This window comes from Lacerta agilis, chromosome 2, assembly GCF_009819535.1.
Source record: "Lacerta agilis isolate rLacAgi1 chromosome 2, rLacAgi1.pri, whole genome shotgun sequence".
Lineage (NCBI taxonomy): Eukaryota > Metazoa > Chordata > Lepidosauria > Squamata > Lacertidae > Lacerta > Lacerta agilis.
Window position 1 is genome coordinate 39,856,030 of NC_046313.1, and position 17,489 is coordinate 39,873,518.

At 45.7% G+C, this 17,489-nt stretch overlaps 1 protein-coding gene across 2 annotated transcripts in view; it reads left to right on the top strand.

The window, feature by feature from the left end:
• The window catches only part of PKN1 (protein kinase N1), a 28,325-nt gene that overhangs the window by 4,736 nt on the left and 6,100 nt on the right, over positions 1–17,489 (top strand). The window contains exons 2-16 of one of the 2 annotated variants that reach the window (XM_033139683.1): positions 316–616; positions 3,931–4,076; positions 6,086–6,215; positions 6,487–6,632; positions 7,277–7,490; positions 7,813–8,013; positions 8,986–9,095; positions 9,642–9,785; positions 12,417–12,492; positions 14,549–14,711; positions 15,197–15,293; positions 15,440–15,525; positions 16,062–16,140; positions 16,406–16,497; positions 17,192–17,368. In XM_033139683.1, the coding sequence (XP_032995574.1) occupies positions 316–616; positions 3,931–4,076; positions 6,086–6,215; positions 6,487–6,632; positions 7,277–7,490; positions 7,813–8,013; positions 8,986–9,095; positions 9,642–9,785; positions 12,417–12,492; positions 14,549–14,711; positions 15,197–15,293; positions 15,440–15,525; positions 16,062–16,140; positions 16,406–16,497; positions 17,192–17,368 (2,162 nt within the window). The remainder of the gene's footprint in view (positions 1–315; positions 617–3,930; positions 4,077–6,085; positions 6,216–6,486; positions 6,633–7,276; positions 7,491–7,812; positions 8,014–8,985; positions 9,096–9,641; positions 9,786–12,416; positions 12,493–14,548; positions 14,712–15,196; positions 15,294–15,439; positions 15,526–16,061; positions 16,141–16,405; positions 16,498–17,191; positions 17,369–17,489) is intronic. The other variant, XM_033139684.1, reaches the window with a different exon arrangement.

Genomic DNA, 17,489 nt, shown 5'->3' on the forward strand with positions numbered 1-17,489 from the left:
GGGAGATTCCATTAAATAAAGGAAGATTTGAGACGAAAATGGGTGGAATAACAGCTTATGCAGCTGACAAAAGACTACCTAGAATGCCATGGAGAGATGGACTGGGAAGTCTGAGGATAAGAGATAATGATTAATATTGTATGGTGTATATATAAGTTGTATAAATGCATAAACAAAATAATAACTAACTAACTAACCAACCCATATGGGCTCTGTGGATGATTCTAGTGATATTCAGAATAGCACCCATTGAATCATAGTGCTAACCTGATTCCAGTGCCTATAAACAACTTATTGCTATGTTTTCCCTTGCAGAGTGATCCAGGCAACTGGTCAGTGCTGGAACAGCTGGGCCTGGACCAGAGCTCAGATTTCTCAGACACCAGTGTACAGCAGAAGCTGGATGAAGAAAAGGAGAAGATTAAGCGTGAGATTCGAAAAGAGCTGAAGATAAAGGAGGGAGCAGAAAACTTGCGCAAGGCAACCACAGACCGTAAGAACCTCTCCAATGTGGACAACTTGCTCAAGAGTTCCAACCGCAAGCTGGAGGCCCTGCACCACCAACTGCAGGATCTCAATGCACATATTGTTGTCAAAGACCCTGAAGAGCTGGGGGGTAAGTGTGTGCAATGGACCACCGGGTGGATGGGTGGGAAGTCAAGGGTCAGGTGCTATGACAAGGTGGACAAGCTGTCCTTAGGTATTGGTGAATTTAAGTCTGTCTCCGGCTTCCTGACGATTTCAGCTGGCAAGAGTTTAAAGAACTACAGAGAGGGTTGTTAAATCGTGTTGGTGAGCTTCCCTTAATCAAGACATTTCAAATCTTTTAAACACCTCTCATGGTGAGCAAATCCGTGACTTTACTGGTGGTGTGTGCACTTTCCCCTAGTTTGGTGATAGGCATTTAAAAGGAAATGACTGGTTTAGCGAAAGCTGTCCATAGCTAAGTTAAAGAAGTCACTCAGGACTAGCAGCATCTACCTGCACTTCAGAAGAATTTTGTGACATATAGAATAGGATAATGAATGCAAATTAAGAACAGATCTTTCAGTAGGTTTCTGTACTGGGAATAAAGGCATTTATTCTTAGAATTATTTCAGTATCAATACATGGGAAAGCAATTAAAAAAAATTTTTTTTATAGAAATGTGGGAACTGCTTTAAAGTGTGAAAACTGTCTCTCTTATCCCAGGGTACATTCTTCCAGACTGTACAGCATCTTATTTTGGCTATTCTTTGAATGTTTTAAGACACTTATCAAATTCTGCAAAAATGGGTTATCCCTTCAAACAGTATAGATTGAGGCATGTATTGCTGAGTCAGGAGCTATATCCCTCTCCTTTTATTATGCACGAATCAGTATAATATGACAATTTTAATTTGTTTTAATGAAGATGACTGTTAGCCTCTTTGAGTATGTTATATAATAGCAAGCTATAACCTGCCATTTATTATTATGTCATAATAACCATTCAGATTAGGCTTACTTCAGCTACTATTTTTGAAAACTTGCACATTGCACCTGCATTTTGTTTTGGGGAAAAGTTCAGAATATAGAATATAGAATATAGAAGTGAGTATTAATAATTCAGTTAGCTTCATATTTGGCATTGGAGAAACACAGCTTTCCATATGCTGCTACCTACAGTTCTTGAATGTTCATAAAACCATCAACAAAGCTGTGAAACTGTGTATATTTGTTTGTGTGTGTGTGTGTGTGTGTGCGTGAGAGAGAGAGAGAGAGAGAAATAAAAATAAAAAGAAAGAACTCATTTGAGCTGCCAGGCTTTGTTTGTTTAAAAACTGTTCCATATAGATCCACACCCTAGCCTGTTGGCACCTTTGTATGGTAGAGGAAACTTTATCCTTTGCCAATCCTGTTTGTATGCTGCTCCCTACCTGGCTGTTCCTGGCCCCTTTTTTTCTAATAAGCACCGGCTATGCCAGTCTCCAGATGTGAACAGTCACTAACAGAGCATAAACTTGGCAACTGGCCTGTGCGTGTGGAAGGAGGCATTGGGGAATAAGCAGCAGCAGGGAGAACATCCCCAAACCCCTCCATATGAAGCAATTGAAAAAAGGCACAATGGAGCCCATGGAGCACAACAGGCAGAACCTTAAAATGTCAAGGCACCACTCCCATTCCAAGATAGCTGGTTACCTTATGGGGAGGCAGCGGCCTGTGACTTTGCAAAAGAGGAAGCGGTTGCTGTTGTACCTGACTCCACTGTCAAGCACAGGCCACAAAAAATGGGGGGGGGGGGGAAGAGCCTGCATATATATATATATATATATATATATATAGGCTAGAAAGACTGCAAGGCTTGGGCGTGGCTGTTTCCTTTTTGCTTGGAGACCCCTAGGCTCAGAGCCCCCTGCAAACCAGAGGTCAGAAAGGATAAGAATTCTGGATGGGCCACTGTCTAAGCCTGTCCTCATTCAGTCTGTGGGCTGTAATGTGGTGTTGCTGACAATGCTGCAAGTGTTCTTTCTAACCAAGTGCTTTGTAAATCTAGGATTTACTCAGTGGTGTACTGGCTTAGAAGATCTGAGCTGCTCTCTCTCTTTTTGTTCTTTTTTTCTAAAAAGGATTCATTCCAGTTGGCTTGCTTTACACTACATTGCACAGCAGTGAATACCAAGCAGTTCTGGCAGCCTTTCTCAAGAACAGGCCCCCAATCTTATAGTCCATTCTTTGTCTCTGGGAGAGAGAGAGAGAAAAGCACTAAATCGGGAGTGTTGGGACCGTACCATTGCCTAATGCTAGTTCCACATGATGTCAGCTAAGGTCCAGAATTTAAAGTGCCAAAGTCCGAATACTGTCTCTCTTAAAAGCCTGTGGCCTATGTATTCAGTGAAGAGTTGTCTGCCCTGACATGGATGTTGCACAAAATACATATAATACTGTTTATGCATCTAATTGTATACAACTCTTTCATAGATTAAATCACACTCAGATGCACTAGACCAGACCTGTAGAAGTTTCTCTGGATCCAGGAACACACTAGATACTGGTTAACTGAATTCAGCTGTTTTCTGCTGTCTGTCTCATTGGCAATCTGCTCTTGGATGGAAAACATAATGAGGGAATCCTCTTACTAGGCTTGACAAAGCATCCTTTGTATAACTCTTTATATTTAGTATTTAAACGACAACTTCTTTGTAACAAATGGCCCTTTGGTTGAAACAAGTGTATTTGTGTTTTTATATAATTTAAATAGAATTCAGAAATATTTCAGTGTGCTCATACTGATCAAAGTATAACAATAAGCAATGACACAATTTAAAACGATATCTTTGATCCATAAAACAGTACTGAAGCAGCAAAAAAGAGATATTATATGCTGCTGCTTTAGGTTTTCCTAGATACTAAAATCCTGAGTGCACTCACATTTTAGCCTGGTACTTAAAACTCACCAAACTGAGCACAAAGCAAGTAGCTCTGGGGCGTGGGGAGTATTCCAGAGTTGAGAGACCACCTCTGAGAAGACCTTTCCCTCCTTGGGGTAACCTGGACCTCATGATTTTAATGGTTAAGAAGCAATGTTTTGAATTCTGCCCAGAAAGGGGCAGGAAGTAGGTACAGCAGCCTGAAAACGGGTGAGATACCTTTTCCAAACAAGTAGAATGGCTGATACGTCTTATTCAGTGCTGAGGTCCAGAATCCTCTAAAGCAGAACACAATCTAAATGTGGTCATTGGCTTGATTCAATCTTTCCCCCAGTGCCTCCTGGGGGGTTATGGATTCCAAGATGCCAGTGAGCCAGGGTGGGCATTAAGATGTGTATACATACCTTTGCATGCTCTTGATGGTCCCTGCTACATGATGCCAGTTCCCTACCTGCTAGCTCATGCATTCGGATGGTTCCCTTGATAGTGGTGGTCTGGGATTTGTGCCCTCTTGGCATTAACCACTTTACTGTCTTTCCAGATGCCCCACAGTCGCCAGGCAGCCTGAGCCGATCAACAGCTACCAAGAACCGCATTGCTGGCCTGGAGAAGCAGCTCAATATTGAGCTGAAGGTGAAGCAGGGAGCAGAGAACATGATACAGATGTATGCCAACGGTGCTGCCAAGGTGTGTTGATGTCGCTGGCTGGCTGCCTCCTCTCCTGCCCTGAACTTTGCTAGTCCCTGCATGCTCATCCACTAAAATGCAAATATACCAGCAAAGCTGCCAGATGCAGAGCTAGACCATTGGTCAACCTAGCTCAATGTTGTCCTCTCTGACAGGCATCAGGTTCTCTCCAAGTTCTTTGGCAAGAAAGCCTTTCTCATACTTGCTATGCAAGGTGCTTTGAACTATGCAAGTATGCTAGTCTTCTCGCCTCTAGCTGCCTATTGCTTCCAGCAAAGCCGGAATGGCAGGCTGGTTGCATGTATAGTTGCAAAAGAGGGAAAGTTCCTAGATAATAACATCAGCAGGTACCGTATTTTTCGCTCCATAAGACACACCTTTTTCCTCCTAAAAATTAAGGGGAAATATCTGTGCGTCTTATGGAGCAAATGGTGGTCCCTGGAGCCGAATTGCCCAGGGGCCAAAAGCAGATAGTGCTTTTTATTTTACAAAGAGAAAAAGGGGTATTGAAAGGACCCCGCTCAGCAGCTGATCAGCAAGAGATCGGGAGAGAGATAAGAGTCCTGGCTCCCTTTCAGCCCCACCCTCCATTGTTGAATGTGCTGCAGAGGGAGGTTGTTTGTTTCCCCAGCGACACGTGACTGGCTGATTAGATTATCTGTCTGAAAACTGTAGAAATGGCTCCCTTTCCTTCAGAAGCTACAGAAATGTGAGTTGAACCCCATAAAAATGGGGCTTTCCTCTTTGCTTTTCCCCCTTTGCAAAAGGCGCTTTGCTTTTCTCCCTTTGCAAAAAAGCTGCAAAACTTTTAGCTGATCCTCAAAAAAACCCCAGGGCTTTTCCCTTTGCAAAAAAGCTGCAAAACTTTTAGCTGATCCTCAGAAAAGCAGGGCTTTTCCCTTTGCAAAAAAGCTGCAAAACTTTTAGCTGATCCTCAAAAAAACAGGGCTTTTAGAGGAGGAAAACCAGAAAAATATTTTTTTTTCTTGTTTCCTCCTCTAAAAACGAGGTGCACCCTATGGTCCGGTGCACCCTATGGAGCGAAAAATACGGTAATTCCTGTTGGTCCATGTACATATTTCCTATTAGACCCGTAAAAGCTTTCTGAGTAAACTCCTCTTCTATGATTGTATGTCTTACCGTTAGCTGCAAAAAAAATCTAAATATCGTTGGTCTATTAACCAGTGCCGCATACGGTTGCACCTGGAAAAGTTTGGTCCAGATATCATGTGCAGTTACACATTTTCATGTGATCTCGGCCTTGGGACCAAGATGGCAACAGTTGACTGAACTGATATAAAAATAACATTTTTGTGCATCTGAACTTTTGGGGGAGGCAGGGGGGCTTCTGTGAATGATTTTGGTGTCTTTGTTATCATGGTCTCAGGATTTTTTTTTTATAAAAAGTTGGGTGGGATTCAATCTCGTGCAAAAGCAAACATTATGTCAGCAGAAGGGTTTCCTATTGCTGAACAGAATGTCCCCATCCCCCATGCAACTCAAAACTGTTCTAAGGATTCCCCCAACCCTCTGGAGCAAATCTGGGGACAGAGTGAGGCGCACTTGGAGGAGAGAAATGGGGGACAATCCAGTTGCTCAGGTGGACATTCCGCTCGCACAGTTATTTATTAAAATACATGTACCACTTTCAAAATTGCTGCGATTGGGTTTTCTGGTTTTAAATATTCACATTAGAAACCACTTCTGTTGAGGAAGCAGACTGGTTTCTTAAAGGGATTCTGTAGCTGCTTCTGTTTTGAGGCTTACCCCATAGGCTGGATACCTAGGATGTGGTTCAGTATGCAGAAGAATAGGGCATGATACCTCCAGGTTTGGGAAGCATGGGTGTTTGTGTGTGTGGGGGGGGCGTGTTTTCTTCTGTTATGGCTAGAGACTGATACACTGAGAGCCAGATGGGCAGGCTCTGCCCTTGGATTGGGATGCATTCTAATGACTAATTCTGTTCTGCCGTCCCTGCTAATCCCACCCCCACCTGGCCTGCCCTCTAGGATCGGAAGTTGCTGCAGACAGCCCAGCAGATGCTACAGGACAGCAAGACCAAGATCAATATAATCCGCATGCAGATCCGCAAGGCTATGCAGGCTGACGAGGTGCAGCTGAATATGGAAGATGGGCAAGGTGAAGGGGAGGATAAAAAAGAAGGTCCCCTTTTGCCTGCTCTGCAAAAGCCAACATCCCTATCTCCCACCTTTTAACCTTTAAAGAGCCCTTTGAGAGATGGGGAATGCCCTCTGGAGCAATTTGAAAAACCTCCACCTGGTGCTGGGAAACACCCCCCCCCCCCATTTCCTTGTGCCTGGGATGCATGTGTTCTGGGTTCCCTCCACAACTAATCCTGCCATCTGTGATGCACATAGCAGACGCCTGATGCCCATCCTGTTACTTGCAGGTAACACTGACCTGAGCACCATCGAGTTGAGGATCGAAGAGCTGCGGCACCACTTCCGGGTGGAGCATGCTGTTTCCGAGGGGGCCAAGAATGTGCTGCGCCTTCTGGGCTCCACCAAAGTTCAGGACCGCCATGCCATTTCCGAGGTAATGGCCGCTTCGCTCAGCTGGGGGGGGGGTCTCATAAGGTCCGATTTTATACACTCACACGTATGTATGCATAATTATAAATGGTTTGGGAATGGTAAACGGGTCCTTTCCCTAGGACTACTATAAGCAGCTAATAGGGTTGAAATCAGCCAAATCCTCTCCCCATTCCCCTCACCCTGGTTTACATTTCCTCTTGCAGCATTCACTATTAATGAAGCTGTCTAGGGGAAACAAGCAGACCATCTGTTTGTCACAGAGGTTGTGGCAGGTATCATAATTTGCAGAGTCTCCATAAGCAGAGTCTGGCAGGAATCTGAGATAAGTTAAAAGGTCTGGGACATCCACTTGTCCTTTTCGGCCGTTCTACGGTTCCCTAGCCTGTGGCCTGTTGCATCCAGTTCTACTTGCTGCTGAAATTAGGAGTGGGTGGGTTATTGTATTTTGAGTTGTCCAGCTGCAAGCTCTGCTACTGAGATGTGACTTGGGATGTTTGTGAATTAATGAGTACTGCGCCTCCGTGTCATCGCTCATATCCCAAGAAGGCTGTGGTATTAGTACAAGGTTGGGAAATGGGGTGGCGGATGGAACGTGCATCAGTGCCATGTGTAGGATGTAGCCATATTTGTGCCTGGCCGTTTTAGGCACAGACCAAGCTGAACGAGTCGAGCCAGAAGCTGGACCTTTTGCGGCACTCCCTGGAGCAGCGTCTAGCTGAGCTGCCTCAAGATCACCCAAAGGGCTGCCTCATCAAGGAAGAACTCATCCTGGCATCCTCCCCGGCCTTCAGTGCCCGTAATACCCCTTCCTACCAGCACAACCAATACAACACCCTCTCAAAGCCATCTCCACTGACAGGTAACTATGGACTTAGCTTTGCTTGGGGTGCCTCCAAAGCCCTCGCAGCTCACCGTTGCTATTTTTTGGTGGGGTCTTCTGCAGCATTCAGCTCTGTCCACTCCCTAAATGCCCCAGAGCTGTCCATAGTTTGCACCTCTCTAATTTGCTCAAGACTCCTTCCTCGCCTCACTCTCTCCTTTCCCATACCTTAGTGGGAGAACCCTTGCTCTCTCAAACCCTTAAGAAGACTCCAGGTAGTTATGGCTGTTCTGCTTCGAATGCTCCTGAGCCAGGGCCTGCTGGACCTTCCCCCTTGAGCTGTTGTCTCTCTTGTTGATAGGGACACTTGAAGTGCAGTTGTCGGGCTGCAGCGAGCTGTTGGAATATGTCCCAGGGCGCACCCGTGGCTCCACTGTCTCCCTGCCGTGCAACAGCCCTGGTGAAGCGCGGCCATCTTTCATGAGCCGCAGCGGGCGAGGCCTGTACAGCCGAAGTGGCAGCGTAAGCGGCAGGACCACCATCAAATCAGAAGATAATAGCAGTGAGTAGTGCTGGGGGGGGGGGCGGTTGGCAGGCTCTAAACTGGGCCAAGGGTCAACTGGAAGAAGGGAGACCTTCTAGCACAGCTAGTCCTACGTGTTGGGTGGGGGCGGTCTGCGGCCCCTGTCTTTCTCTCAGCGGTTCAGTCAACATCAGGTGGAATCCTTCTACTCTGTTCTTTCTCATTCATCTCTAATTTAAGAGATTTTGTTCGCAGTGCCATCATCTGCTAAAGAATGTCAACAGTAAGTTGGGTATCTGAAGACGCATTTCTTTTCTCTGCTGTCCTCTTCCTGGTACCTGACATGCAGAGTGTTGGGGCACACACCCCGTTTCCTGCTTCACTTTTTAATAATAAATAAATAAATAAATAAATAAATTTTTATTTATACCCCGCCCTTCCCGATTTAAAAAACCGGGCTCAGGGCGGCTAACAACAAATATAAAACATTGATTGAAACGACTTAAAAAACAGCTTAAAATCAGCATAAAGTACAACATAAATGTAGCATTGCCAGGGCTAACTGGCCAAGTTAGTCCTGCTAGGGCCAGCAAGGAGACCAGGGAAGAGTTTAAATGTGGGGTCTCAGAAAGGGTTTCTTCATAGAAAAAGGGAAAGGAAAAAAGGAATGAAGGATCAGGCTAAATTGAAGGCCAGGCGGAATAGCTCTGTCTTACAGGCCCTGTGGAAGGAGATCAAGTCCTGCAGGGCCCTAGTCTCGTGGGACAGAGCATTCCACCAGGTCGGAGCCATCACTGAAAAAGCCCTGGCCCTGGTGGAGGATAATCTGGCTTCTTTAGGGCCCGGGACCTTTAAGCTATTATTATTCATGGACCTTAGGGTCCTCTGCGGGACATACTGTACCAGGAGAGGCGGTCCCATAAGTACGAAAGTTAACACTTCTGAACTCGTTCCCCTTTCTTACTTGCTGTCTGTCGCTTTCCCAGCTTATTGGTACTCTTCCTCTTGCAGATGAGGTGAGTGCTGTGCTGAAGCTGGATAATGTAGTTGTCGGCCAGACGGCCTGGAAACCCAGCGGTCTACAAGCCTGGAAACAGACTTTCACAGTGGAGCTGGAGAGGGTATGTGGAAAGATGCATCCTTCCATGATGCTCCTGGTTGGGTCACAGGGGTGTGTGTGTGTGTGTGTGACCAGTTTTATAATGGAAAAAAGGCCCCTGTGTTTGCCATCCTTTTGGGAAAGGAATGGAGGGTGGCAATCACATGCATACCCACTTAACTTGCTGTTGTCCCCCTCTTCTCAAATAACACTCCCAATGTCAGATTATAACTTTTTGGAGGAACAAGAGAGTTTATCAGGACTGATACACTGATGCAAAAGAGGAATTTTGTTCATTTGTGCATCCCATGGACATAGCAAGGGTCAGTAAGATATTTTGCTCTTTGTACTCATCAAGCAGTAGACTTGTCAGCTATAGCTCTGGCACCTTTTGTGTCGTATTGCTGAACTCTGTGCTTCATACAGAGAAAGGTGATGAAGGTGTGTTGTCGTCCCCCCCCCCAGCGTCAGTTTTGATTGAGCCTTGGTATGGCAGTTGTGGGGACAATGTAGAGTCAAAGTCAATAAGCAGCTGCCTTTTTTAATGGATTATTTCCCTTCCTCTCAGGCACGAGAGCTCGAGATTGGTGTGTACTGGCGTGACTACCGCAGTCTCTGTGCCCTGAAATACCTGAAGCTGGAGGATTTCCTTGACAACCAGCGCCATGAAATCCACCTGGAGTTGGAGCCACAGGGCATTCTCTTGGCAGAGGTAATAATAATAATAAAAAGAGCCAAACTGGGCAGAACTGGGATCTGAACATCTAGAGATCCAGCTAGTCAGATTTCTTAGCAGAATACTCTTAGATAAGATGGGAAATGCCAAAACACAAGAGTTATCTGATAATAGCAGAAGAAATACAACCACATTTTCGCTATCATTTTTGTGGATATTAAGAAAGTCCTCAAAATAATGCCTATTATGATTCCTTCTACAGAGGCTAAGCACTTCCCCAGTGTACTGTTAAGATGCAGCCCTTTGTAAAAGTGGAAGTGTCAGATAAGCAGCAATACATTCTCCCTATATTGGCAGAAATAACCCATGCTTTGTTAATCTCTGGTTTGTTTGTTTGTTTGTTTGTGGTTTATTCTGGGAATAAACCATATTCTGGGAATTTCCCCTGTTTGGTATTTAATCATATCTTCCAGAATATTTTTCTCAAGTGAGCATGGGTGTCACTGTTTCACGTTGCTAGTTCTGGATTGCAACCAGCACAAGCGTTGCACTGAATTTTTAAAATTGTCTACAAAATTCCAAAGCAGACTCTTTTTAAGTTGCCTATGGATTTTAATGTTGGTTCCCCCCCTCCCCTCTATAAAGTGCTTTGATTTGATCATTAGGAAAATGCAGTTTCCCTACAACGAAAGCACCATTTGGAGAAAATACATTTAGCAAGTGTACACGGTTACTGTCAACATGCACAAAGAAATCCACCTGGAAAGGCTTTGTTCTTTTTCTGAAGCATTGCATCTCATTTGGATGCTAAAATATGGAATATTCGTTACAGGGACAATCAACAGACTGCTATCTCTTTCAGTGCCAATTCAGTTCCTGTGGGATAGTTTCCTCCCACAAAGATTTCATGTTGAGAAAAAGAAGTCAAAACACCCCCAGCTTCTGTTTTGTCTCATTTTGACAGGATGAAAGAATGATCTCCAAACCATTTATTCCAGCCTGGAAACAGTGTTGGTGAACCCTGAATTTGCATGGGGTTAGCAAGGAGATAGACGTTGCCTCTCTATAGGTTTTCGGTGCACTGCCAAAACCCTTTTTATTTCAGTGAGCTGTCAGTGTGGTTTTATGCTTTTAGCTCCTTGCTTTCAAACTTGTTTTGACCTGCTCTTAATTATATGGTGCTGTTCTTCATAATCTTCAGATTGTCTCCATTATTGTATTTGTTTTGATATGTTATTAGTAACTTTGCGAGCCACTTTGAATTTATTTGTAAAGAAAAACAGGGTAGAAATTTCTAAATAAAACAAATGTTGTAGGGATCTAAGACCTTAATGTTGAGGATCAGGATGTGATGATCTTGTTCCATCAAATGGGTTCATTTCTTAAGGAACCAGAGGAGCCAAAAACCTCTGTATTCAGCCCAAGGAAGAAAGAATCTCATGTATACTAAGCACTATGGCAGAAATATAATTCATTCTTCCCCCTAGATCAGGGATGGGCCAGATCAAGCCTTCCAAGCCCTCCGACCACCCAACAATTTTGTCTGCAGCAAAGAAAGAAAGAAAGGGAACTTGAACCCCACACATAAGTAGCAGTATCATGGAGAGTTGGGGGTTTCTGTGGTAGCATTGTATATGTAGGAGTTAAGGCAGTATAGGGAAGTTTTAGAGGGAGATGGGGTGGGTTTCTGTTGCCATTTATACCTAAGTGGAGTGCTCACACTGGTACTTATGGAGCTCTGATTTATCTGACAGTGCTTGGCTGTCTCTGTTTTCATCCTCATGACAGGGCTGGGCAGTGGGGAAAGATATTAGTTTCTCTATTCAGCGCTGTGATGGGAAAGAAGCTGAGGCTGGTGAAGAGACTCTTGGGCTGGGGTGTTGTTTAGATCACAGCTTTCCAAACTGTGCATCGCGACACGTTAATGTTTCAGCTGCAGTGTGTCGGTGTGTCACATGAATGCTCCCCGTGCCCCTCCTGGGGCTGGAAAGGGGTTTGTTTAACCTCTGGTTTGCTAGTAAAACTGAATTACTGTATCACGAAATGATGCATGTCTAAAGGGTGCATCACCAACATGGAAAGTTTAGAAAGCTCTGGTTTAGATGGTTTTGTGTTACTGATATTTAGTTTTCATATCTTTATTTTTAGATCTTACTTTGATTTTTGTGGAAATGGTTCGGTTTGGTTGTGTACTTTCTGATGAGTTTTATTTATTGCTTAGGACTACTTTTGTTATGTTTGTAATTCTGCAAATGTTTTCATGTTGTAAGCCGCTTTGAGCATGGTTTTTACTATGTAAAGGTGGCATACAAATAAAATGATGATGGTGATGATGATTTGCACGGATCACCTGATGGGAGTGTGCACGCCTCTGTCTGCCTGCATGTATGTGGTGTACATATGTGTGTTCAGGAGTGTGGGAAGGCCACACCCAGCGCTGGCCTAGCAGCCCCTGGAGTGGTTGCACTGGGGCTGAGAAAGGTTAAGCTCCTCCCTCCTGATCCAAGGTGGAGACGTCTCCTATCCCATTCTATGTGGGTGTGCTTTATAACCTACCCTAATGGCCTCAGCCTTGAGGCTCTTTTTGCAGTAGTGTTCATAGCAGAAATTATAGCCCAGTGTGCAAACTCACCCTTGACTAGCTTATGTCATTTTCCCCTGCTGCAGGTTACCTTTTTCAACCCTGTCATCGAGCGCATACCCAAGCTCCAGCGGCAAAAGAAGATCTTCTCCAAGCAGCAAGGTAAGGGTTGGGTGAAAACGCCAAAAGGGCAGGCAGCATCTTCTCCACCCTAGCCTTGCCTGGTTTTCTTAGGTGCTTTCTTAACACACATTGTAGAAGGATTGATTGAATCACACATCCTTCTGCCAACAGCTTAGCTCACAGGTAGCCATTGTTGTGCCCTCTAGGTGAATGATGGGAGTTGTAGTCCAGCAGCAGCACATTGGGTAACCCTGAGTTAGTTTGTGAGAAGAAAACAAGCTGTGTTGCTGACTATGTACGGTGCTATTCACCTAAGGAGTCCTATCGGCGCAAGCCTTGTGTGAGGGCTTCCACAATGTGGGCTTCCCCTCCTATCCTTCCCCTGGCGCCCCCTGAAATTGACTTGTGGGGTTTCTCTTCTCCTCCCCCAAACAGTGCATGGGGGGGGGAGGAGAAGAGGGAGATCATTCTGATTGGCAAGCTGCAGTGTTTGCACTGACAGGATGTGCACCATAGTGCAACATTGAACTCCACCCACAGTGCCATAATTTAGTGACAGGTAGGTGCAATCAGAGTTCCTTGTGGGGTATTGTCAGGGGTGGAAGTTTGATATGACATACTATTTAAGAGGGAATGTGCAAGTTGCTCTTACTGGCACTTGGAAAGGGAGATGGGTCTAGTCAGAAATCCTTCAACACTTCAGGAAAAAACTCCCTTGCACAGCTAGGTCAGAAAAGGGTTGGAACCCCCATCGTCTTATAGTCTTAGGAACTATCATTTAATACTGCACTGCATGTAATGTTTCTTTCCATAAACTGATCACATCATCCTGGTAGCATTATGTCCACTTACATGTACTGTATATTCTGGCGTATAAGACTACTTTTTAGTCGGGGGTCGTCTTATATGCCGGGTGGAGAATCTGTGGTTGAGTATATCTCAAACTCTGTATTTTAACTGGAAAAGTTGGGGGTCGTCTTATACGCCCAGTTGTCTTATACACCGGAAAATACGGTATGTGGTCTCAATGAGGGGTGGTCTTCCTCCTTCATGGGTACAGGCACTAAAGGGAAAGAGAATGATACTGGTAACACTAATCATGTGTGTATATATAGCATAGTTCAATGGTTTAAAGCACTTCACTGCAATATCTTAGTAATCCTTACAACAGACCCATAAGAGAGGACAGTGGCACTCTTGTATGGCATAGGGCTGGAGATGAGAGGATATTTGCTTTCTTAAGGCCGCATAATAAGCTTGCAGCTAACGTGAGATTTGAACCAGAGATATCACCACTCACTTTCAGCCTGTAGGCTGCGCCAGCTCTCAAAACAGCTGTGTTATCACATGGAAGGTCTGCATGAATACCTGTGTTTATGTACATACACAATTTGCTTGGATTTGGAAGGTATTAACCACAGGTCTTTCAGGAGAGGGAAGCATTTCATGACTACATTGTTAAAGCACTTGCATTAATGAAGGCAGGTCTGAGGACCCACCTTAACTATAAAATGCAAGTATTTTGTACATTTCAGTTGTCGTCACTAATTGCTTGTGACTAACGATTCTTGACTTGCTGGCTTAATGCTATTTATTTATTTAAAAAAAATCTTCACCATGTGATCCCAGGGCTGGTTACAACAACACGATACACGATTATAAGGACAAATGAAACTGTTGGGGGGTCACATAAAACAAGTAAAGCCATTCCAAATGGAAAAGAAACAGGCTAGAACCTGGAGCCACCCAGAGAACCTGATTGATTCAGAAGAGAACAGATGTATTCATAGTTAACCTGTGGAATGCACTGCCATAGGAAATGGTGGTGGCTTTGAAAGGGAATTAACTGTGTCCTCAGTTTGTTTGGCAGTCAACTGCTGCTAGATGGTGCCTTATATGCTGCCCCCGGGTTCAGAGCCAAAGCCAGATTGCCAGTTGTTAAAACAGCAGTGGAAGAAGGCGATAGTCCTCATGTGCCGCTTGTGGGCTTCCCTGGGGTTGTCTGGTTGGACCCTGTTGGAAACAGAAGGCTTGCTTCGATCCAGCACCGCGCTCAGGGTTTATGGCAGCTTGTGTTCTGACATTTCTCCCCAAGGGAAAGCTTTCCTGCGCGCCCGCCAGATGAACATTGACATTGCCACTTGGGTGCGACTCCTGCGGCGCATCATCCCCACGGCCAACACCACAGGCACTTACAGCCCTTCGACGCAGATGACCCCAACATCTGGCTCCGAAAGCAGGCACAGCCTCAACTCTGGGTAGGTGCCCACTAGACTGGGTGGGTCAACAGCCTGTTCAGCAGAGAAACACAAGTTCTTTTATATTGTGGCTCTCTTTTTTTCTTTTGTTGCTAAGGTTAAGGAAAGAAGGGAATTTGAGGGGAACGAGACGTTTGAAGGGGCATTGTTGAGGTACCCTATTCACGGGTGGGCAACAGGGCACTACCAGGTGGGTGTTGTCTAGCATGCTCTCATTTGTGGCTGTGCCATAGCCATGCAGGTTTCTAGACCCCTTGACAATTTCCTTCGAGTGCCCCCCCATAAGCACTTGCCTTTTTCCAAGACACAGAGATGTTCTCCTGCAGGTCTAGCTCTTGCCTAGGCTACCTAGAGTGCTGTCAGTGTGATGCTGAGGCCTGGAGGCAGTGATCTGGGTGCTGCTTGCCTCGGTTTCTTACTCAACTGCAGCCCCATGATGTTGTTGCCTGGGATTCTCCAGAGTGGCATTTTCTCCTTTTCTCCAGGGACATTGCCATTGAGAAGCTGAGCTTGGATGGGGACAGAATTCAAATCGAGCAGGTGGGCCAGGATGACAGTGAGCTTCCTGGGAAGGTCTTGTTGGTAAGTGTCCTGTGTTCTTCCCCTTCTTTCATCTCTCTGCCCGGAAGTTGCTCCCTTGTCTGCTCCTTTGTCATGAACAGCAGTGAGTTGCCTTAATCTGCCATTTGCAGATGCCTCTTAATTTGTTTGTGTGCTTGTCTCTTCAGACCTCACAAGTTGGGGAGGAGATTCCCTTCCAGGTGGAGCTGGGCCCAGGAGGGGAGGCAAGAGGATCTGATGGTACTTTTTATAGGTACGGGACAATCATTATTCCCCCTCCCACTCCACATGCACCCCCTAAATGCAGATCCTTGCTCACCTTCTATGTCATATACACACTTCAGTTGCACCGCACCTCCTTAAGTGGCTGACTTCAGTCTATACTGCAACAAAAACTTAGTTGTTGCTCATCCCTTGCACAGGTTCCAACATTTCTTTACCTCTTATTTCCAGCAGTTACTTCGGTTTGGGAGATAGCAAACATAATATATGGTTGTCTGGGGTGCTGCCTGGAATGTGCACATGCAGATTTCACAAACCACTGAAGTTTTAAGTGTAACACCATTGATAACATATGTCTTGCTTCCCCACCACCTTTCACAGTGCCCAAACTGTGCTGTTCCCTGTTGCAGAAATAGGGGATTCTCACATGAGCTGACATTCATAGGCCCAAGTGTGGAGAAGCTCATTGTGTGTGTGTGTGTGTGTGTGTGTGTGTGTGTGTGAGTGTTTTGTGGGAGAGAGAGGTGGGGGGACAGCTTTCTCCAACTTGTTCTTTTTATATCACAGCAGCCACCTGAGAAAAATGCCTCTTGCATTGGATGACTTCCGATTTGTCGCTGTGCTGGGGCGTGGCCACTTTGGCAAAGTGAGTATTCTAGTAATTCCCCCTCCTCTTCCACCTCTTCATCTTCCATCTTACCTTCCACCAAGAGGCACATCTGCTTCCCCCCATCCTGACAGGCGTAAGGTCATCTGCCAGTGGGTGACTAGGGTCTGGAACCCTGGCTCCTCACTTCTTCTGCTTGAACCTCTCTCGATGTCCTAGTTTGCCTCTTCAGTGTCACAGAAATGTTAGGTGCTAGTTTAGTCACCAATCTATGCTGCCTTTCTTGTGTTCACCTTGGGCATAGGTGCTGTTGTCCGAATTACACCGCACAGGGGAGCTATTTGCTATTAAAGCCTTGAAGAAGGGTGACATCGTTGCAAGGGATGAGGTGGAGAGGTGAGTCTGTCCCAGCAGCCAAGGGAAGGCATGGTGCCAGTGGGGCTGGAGGGCTATGCCATAGCATCTCTGGGCATTTTTAAATATGGTTTTGATGCCATAATAGTGCTTAAGACCTGAGTCTGCATCCCCATACTAGGCTCTATTCCTGTTGCCTTGGCCAGAAAGATTAGGTGTGTGTGCGTATGCAAGAGAAATGGTATTTGTACACAGGAGTTGAAAAAGCACGTTACTTCTCATGAGCAGCCATGGACTTGCGCAACTCCCAAGGTCCCCCAAAGGGGAGGAGGGAGCAGTTCTAGCCAGTTAAATGCCATGGCTCCCATGCTGCAGCTGTCCCTTTGCTCACTTCCGTGGGAACGCTTTATCCCAGCCAGCTACACATGTGCCTCCAGTAGCATCAAGGCTCCACACACCCCAGTATACATAAGCGCAAAATGCATGTATGCATTGAATTGTGTGGGAGCTGAGAGGAAGACTGTTCCGATGTGGTATATCTGCCTTGACAGCTGTGTGTCTTCTCAGTGAGACAGCCATGCATGTGGATACACACACACACACACACACACACGCACTGAGGTGGGCATGCACAAATTGCAACTATGAAGGCAACAGCCTGTTTTTTTAGAGTGCCAGGCAATGTGTGGTTGTCACCCATCCTGACATGGTTTCTCCCCCCCCCCTTCCCTACTAGCCTGATGTGCGAGAAGAGGATCTTTGAGATTGTGACCCATGCACGACACCCCTTCCTAGTGAACCTCTTCGCCTGCTTCCAGACACCCCAGCATGTCTGCTTTGTCATGGAGTACACAGCAGGCGGAGACCTCATGATGCACATCCACACGGATGTATTCACAGAGCCACGTGCCACGTGAGTTATGGGTCAGGGAGAGGGAGCCACAGGGCAGACGATGGAAAGGGGCTAGTGGCGTCCTGTAAGCATCTTTCCCATTGCTGTTTTGGGGTCACTTGCTCTCTTGCCAGCACACTGA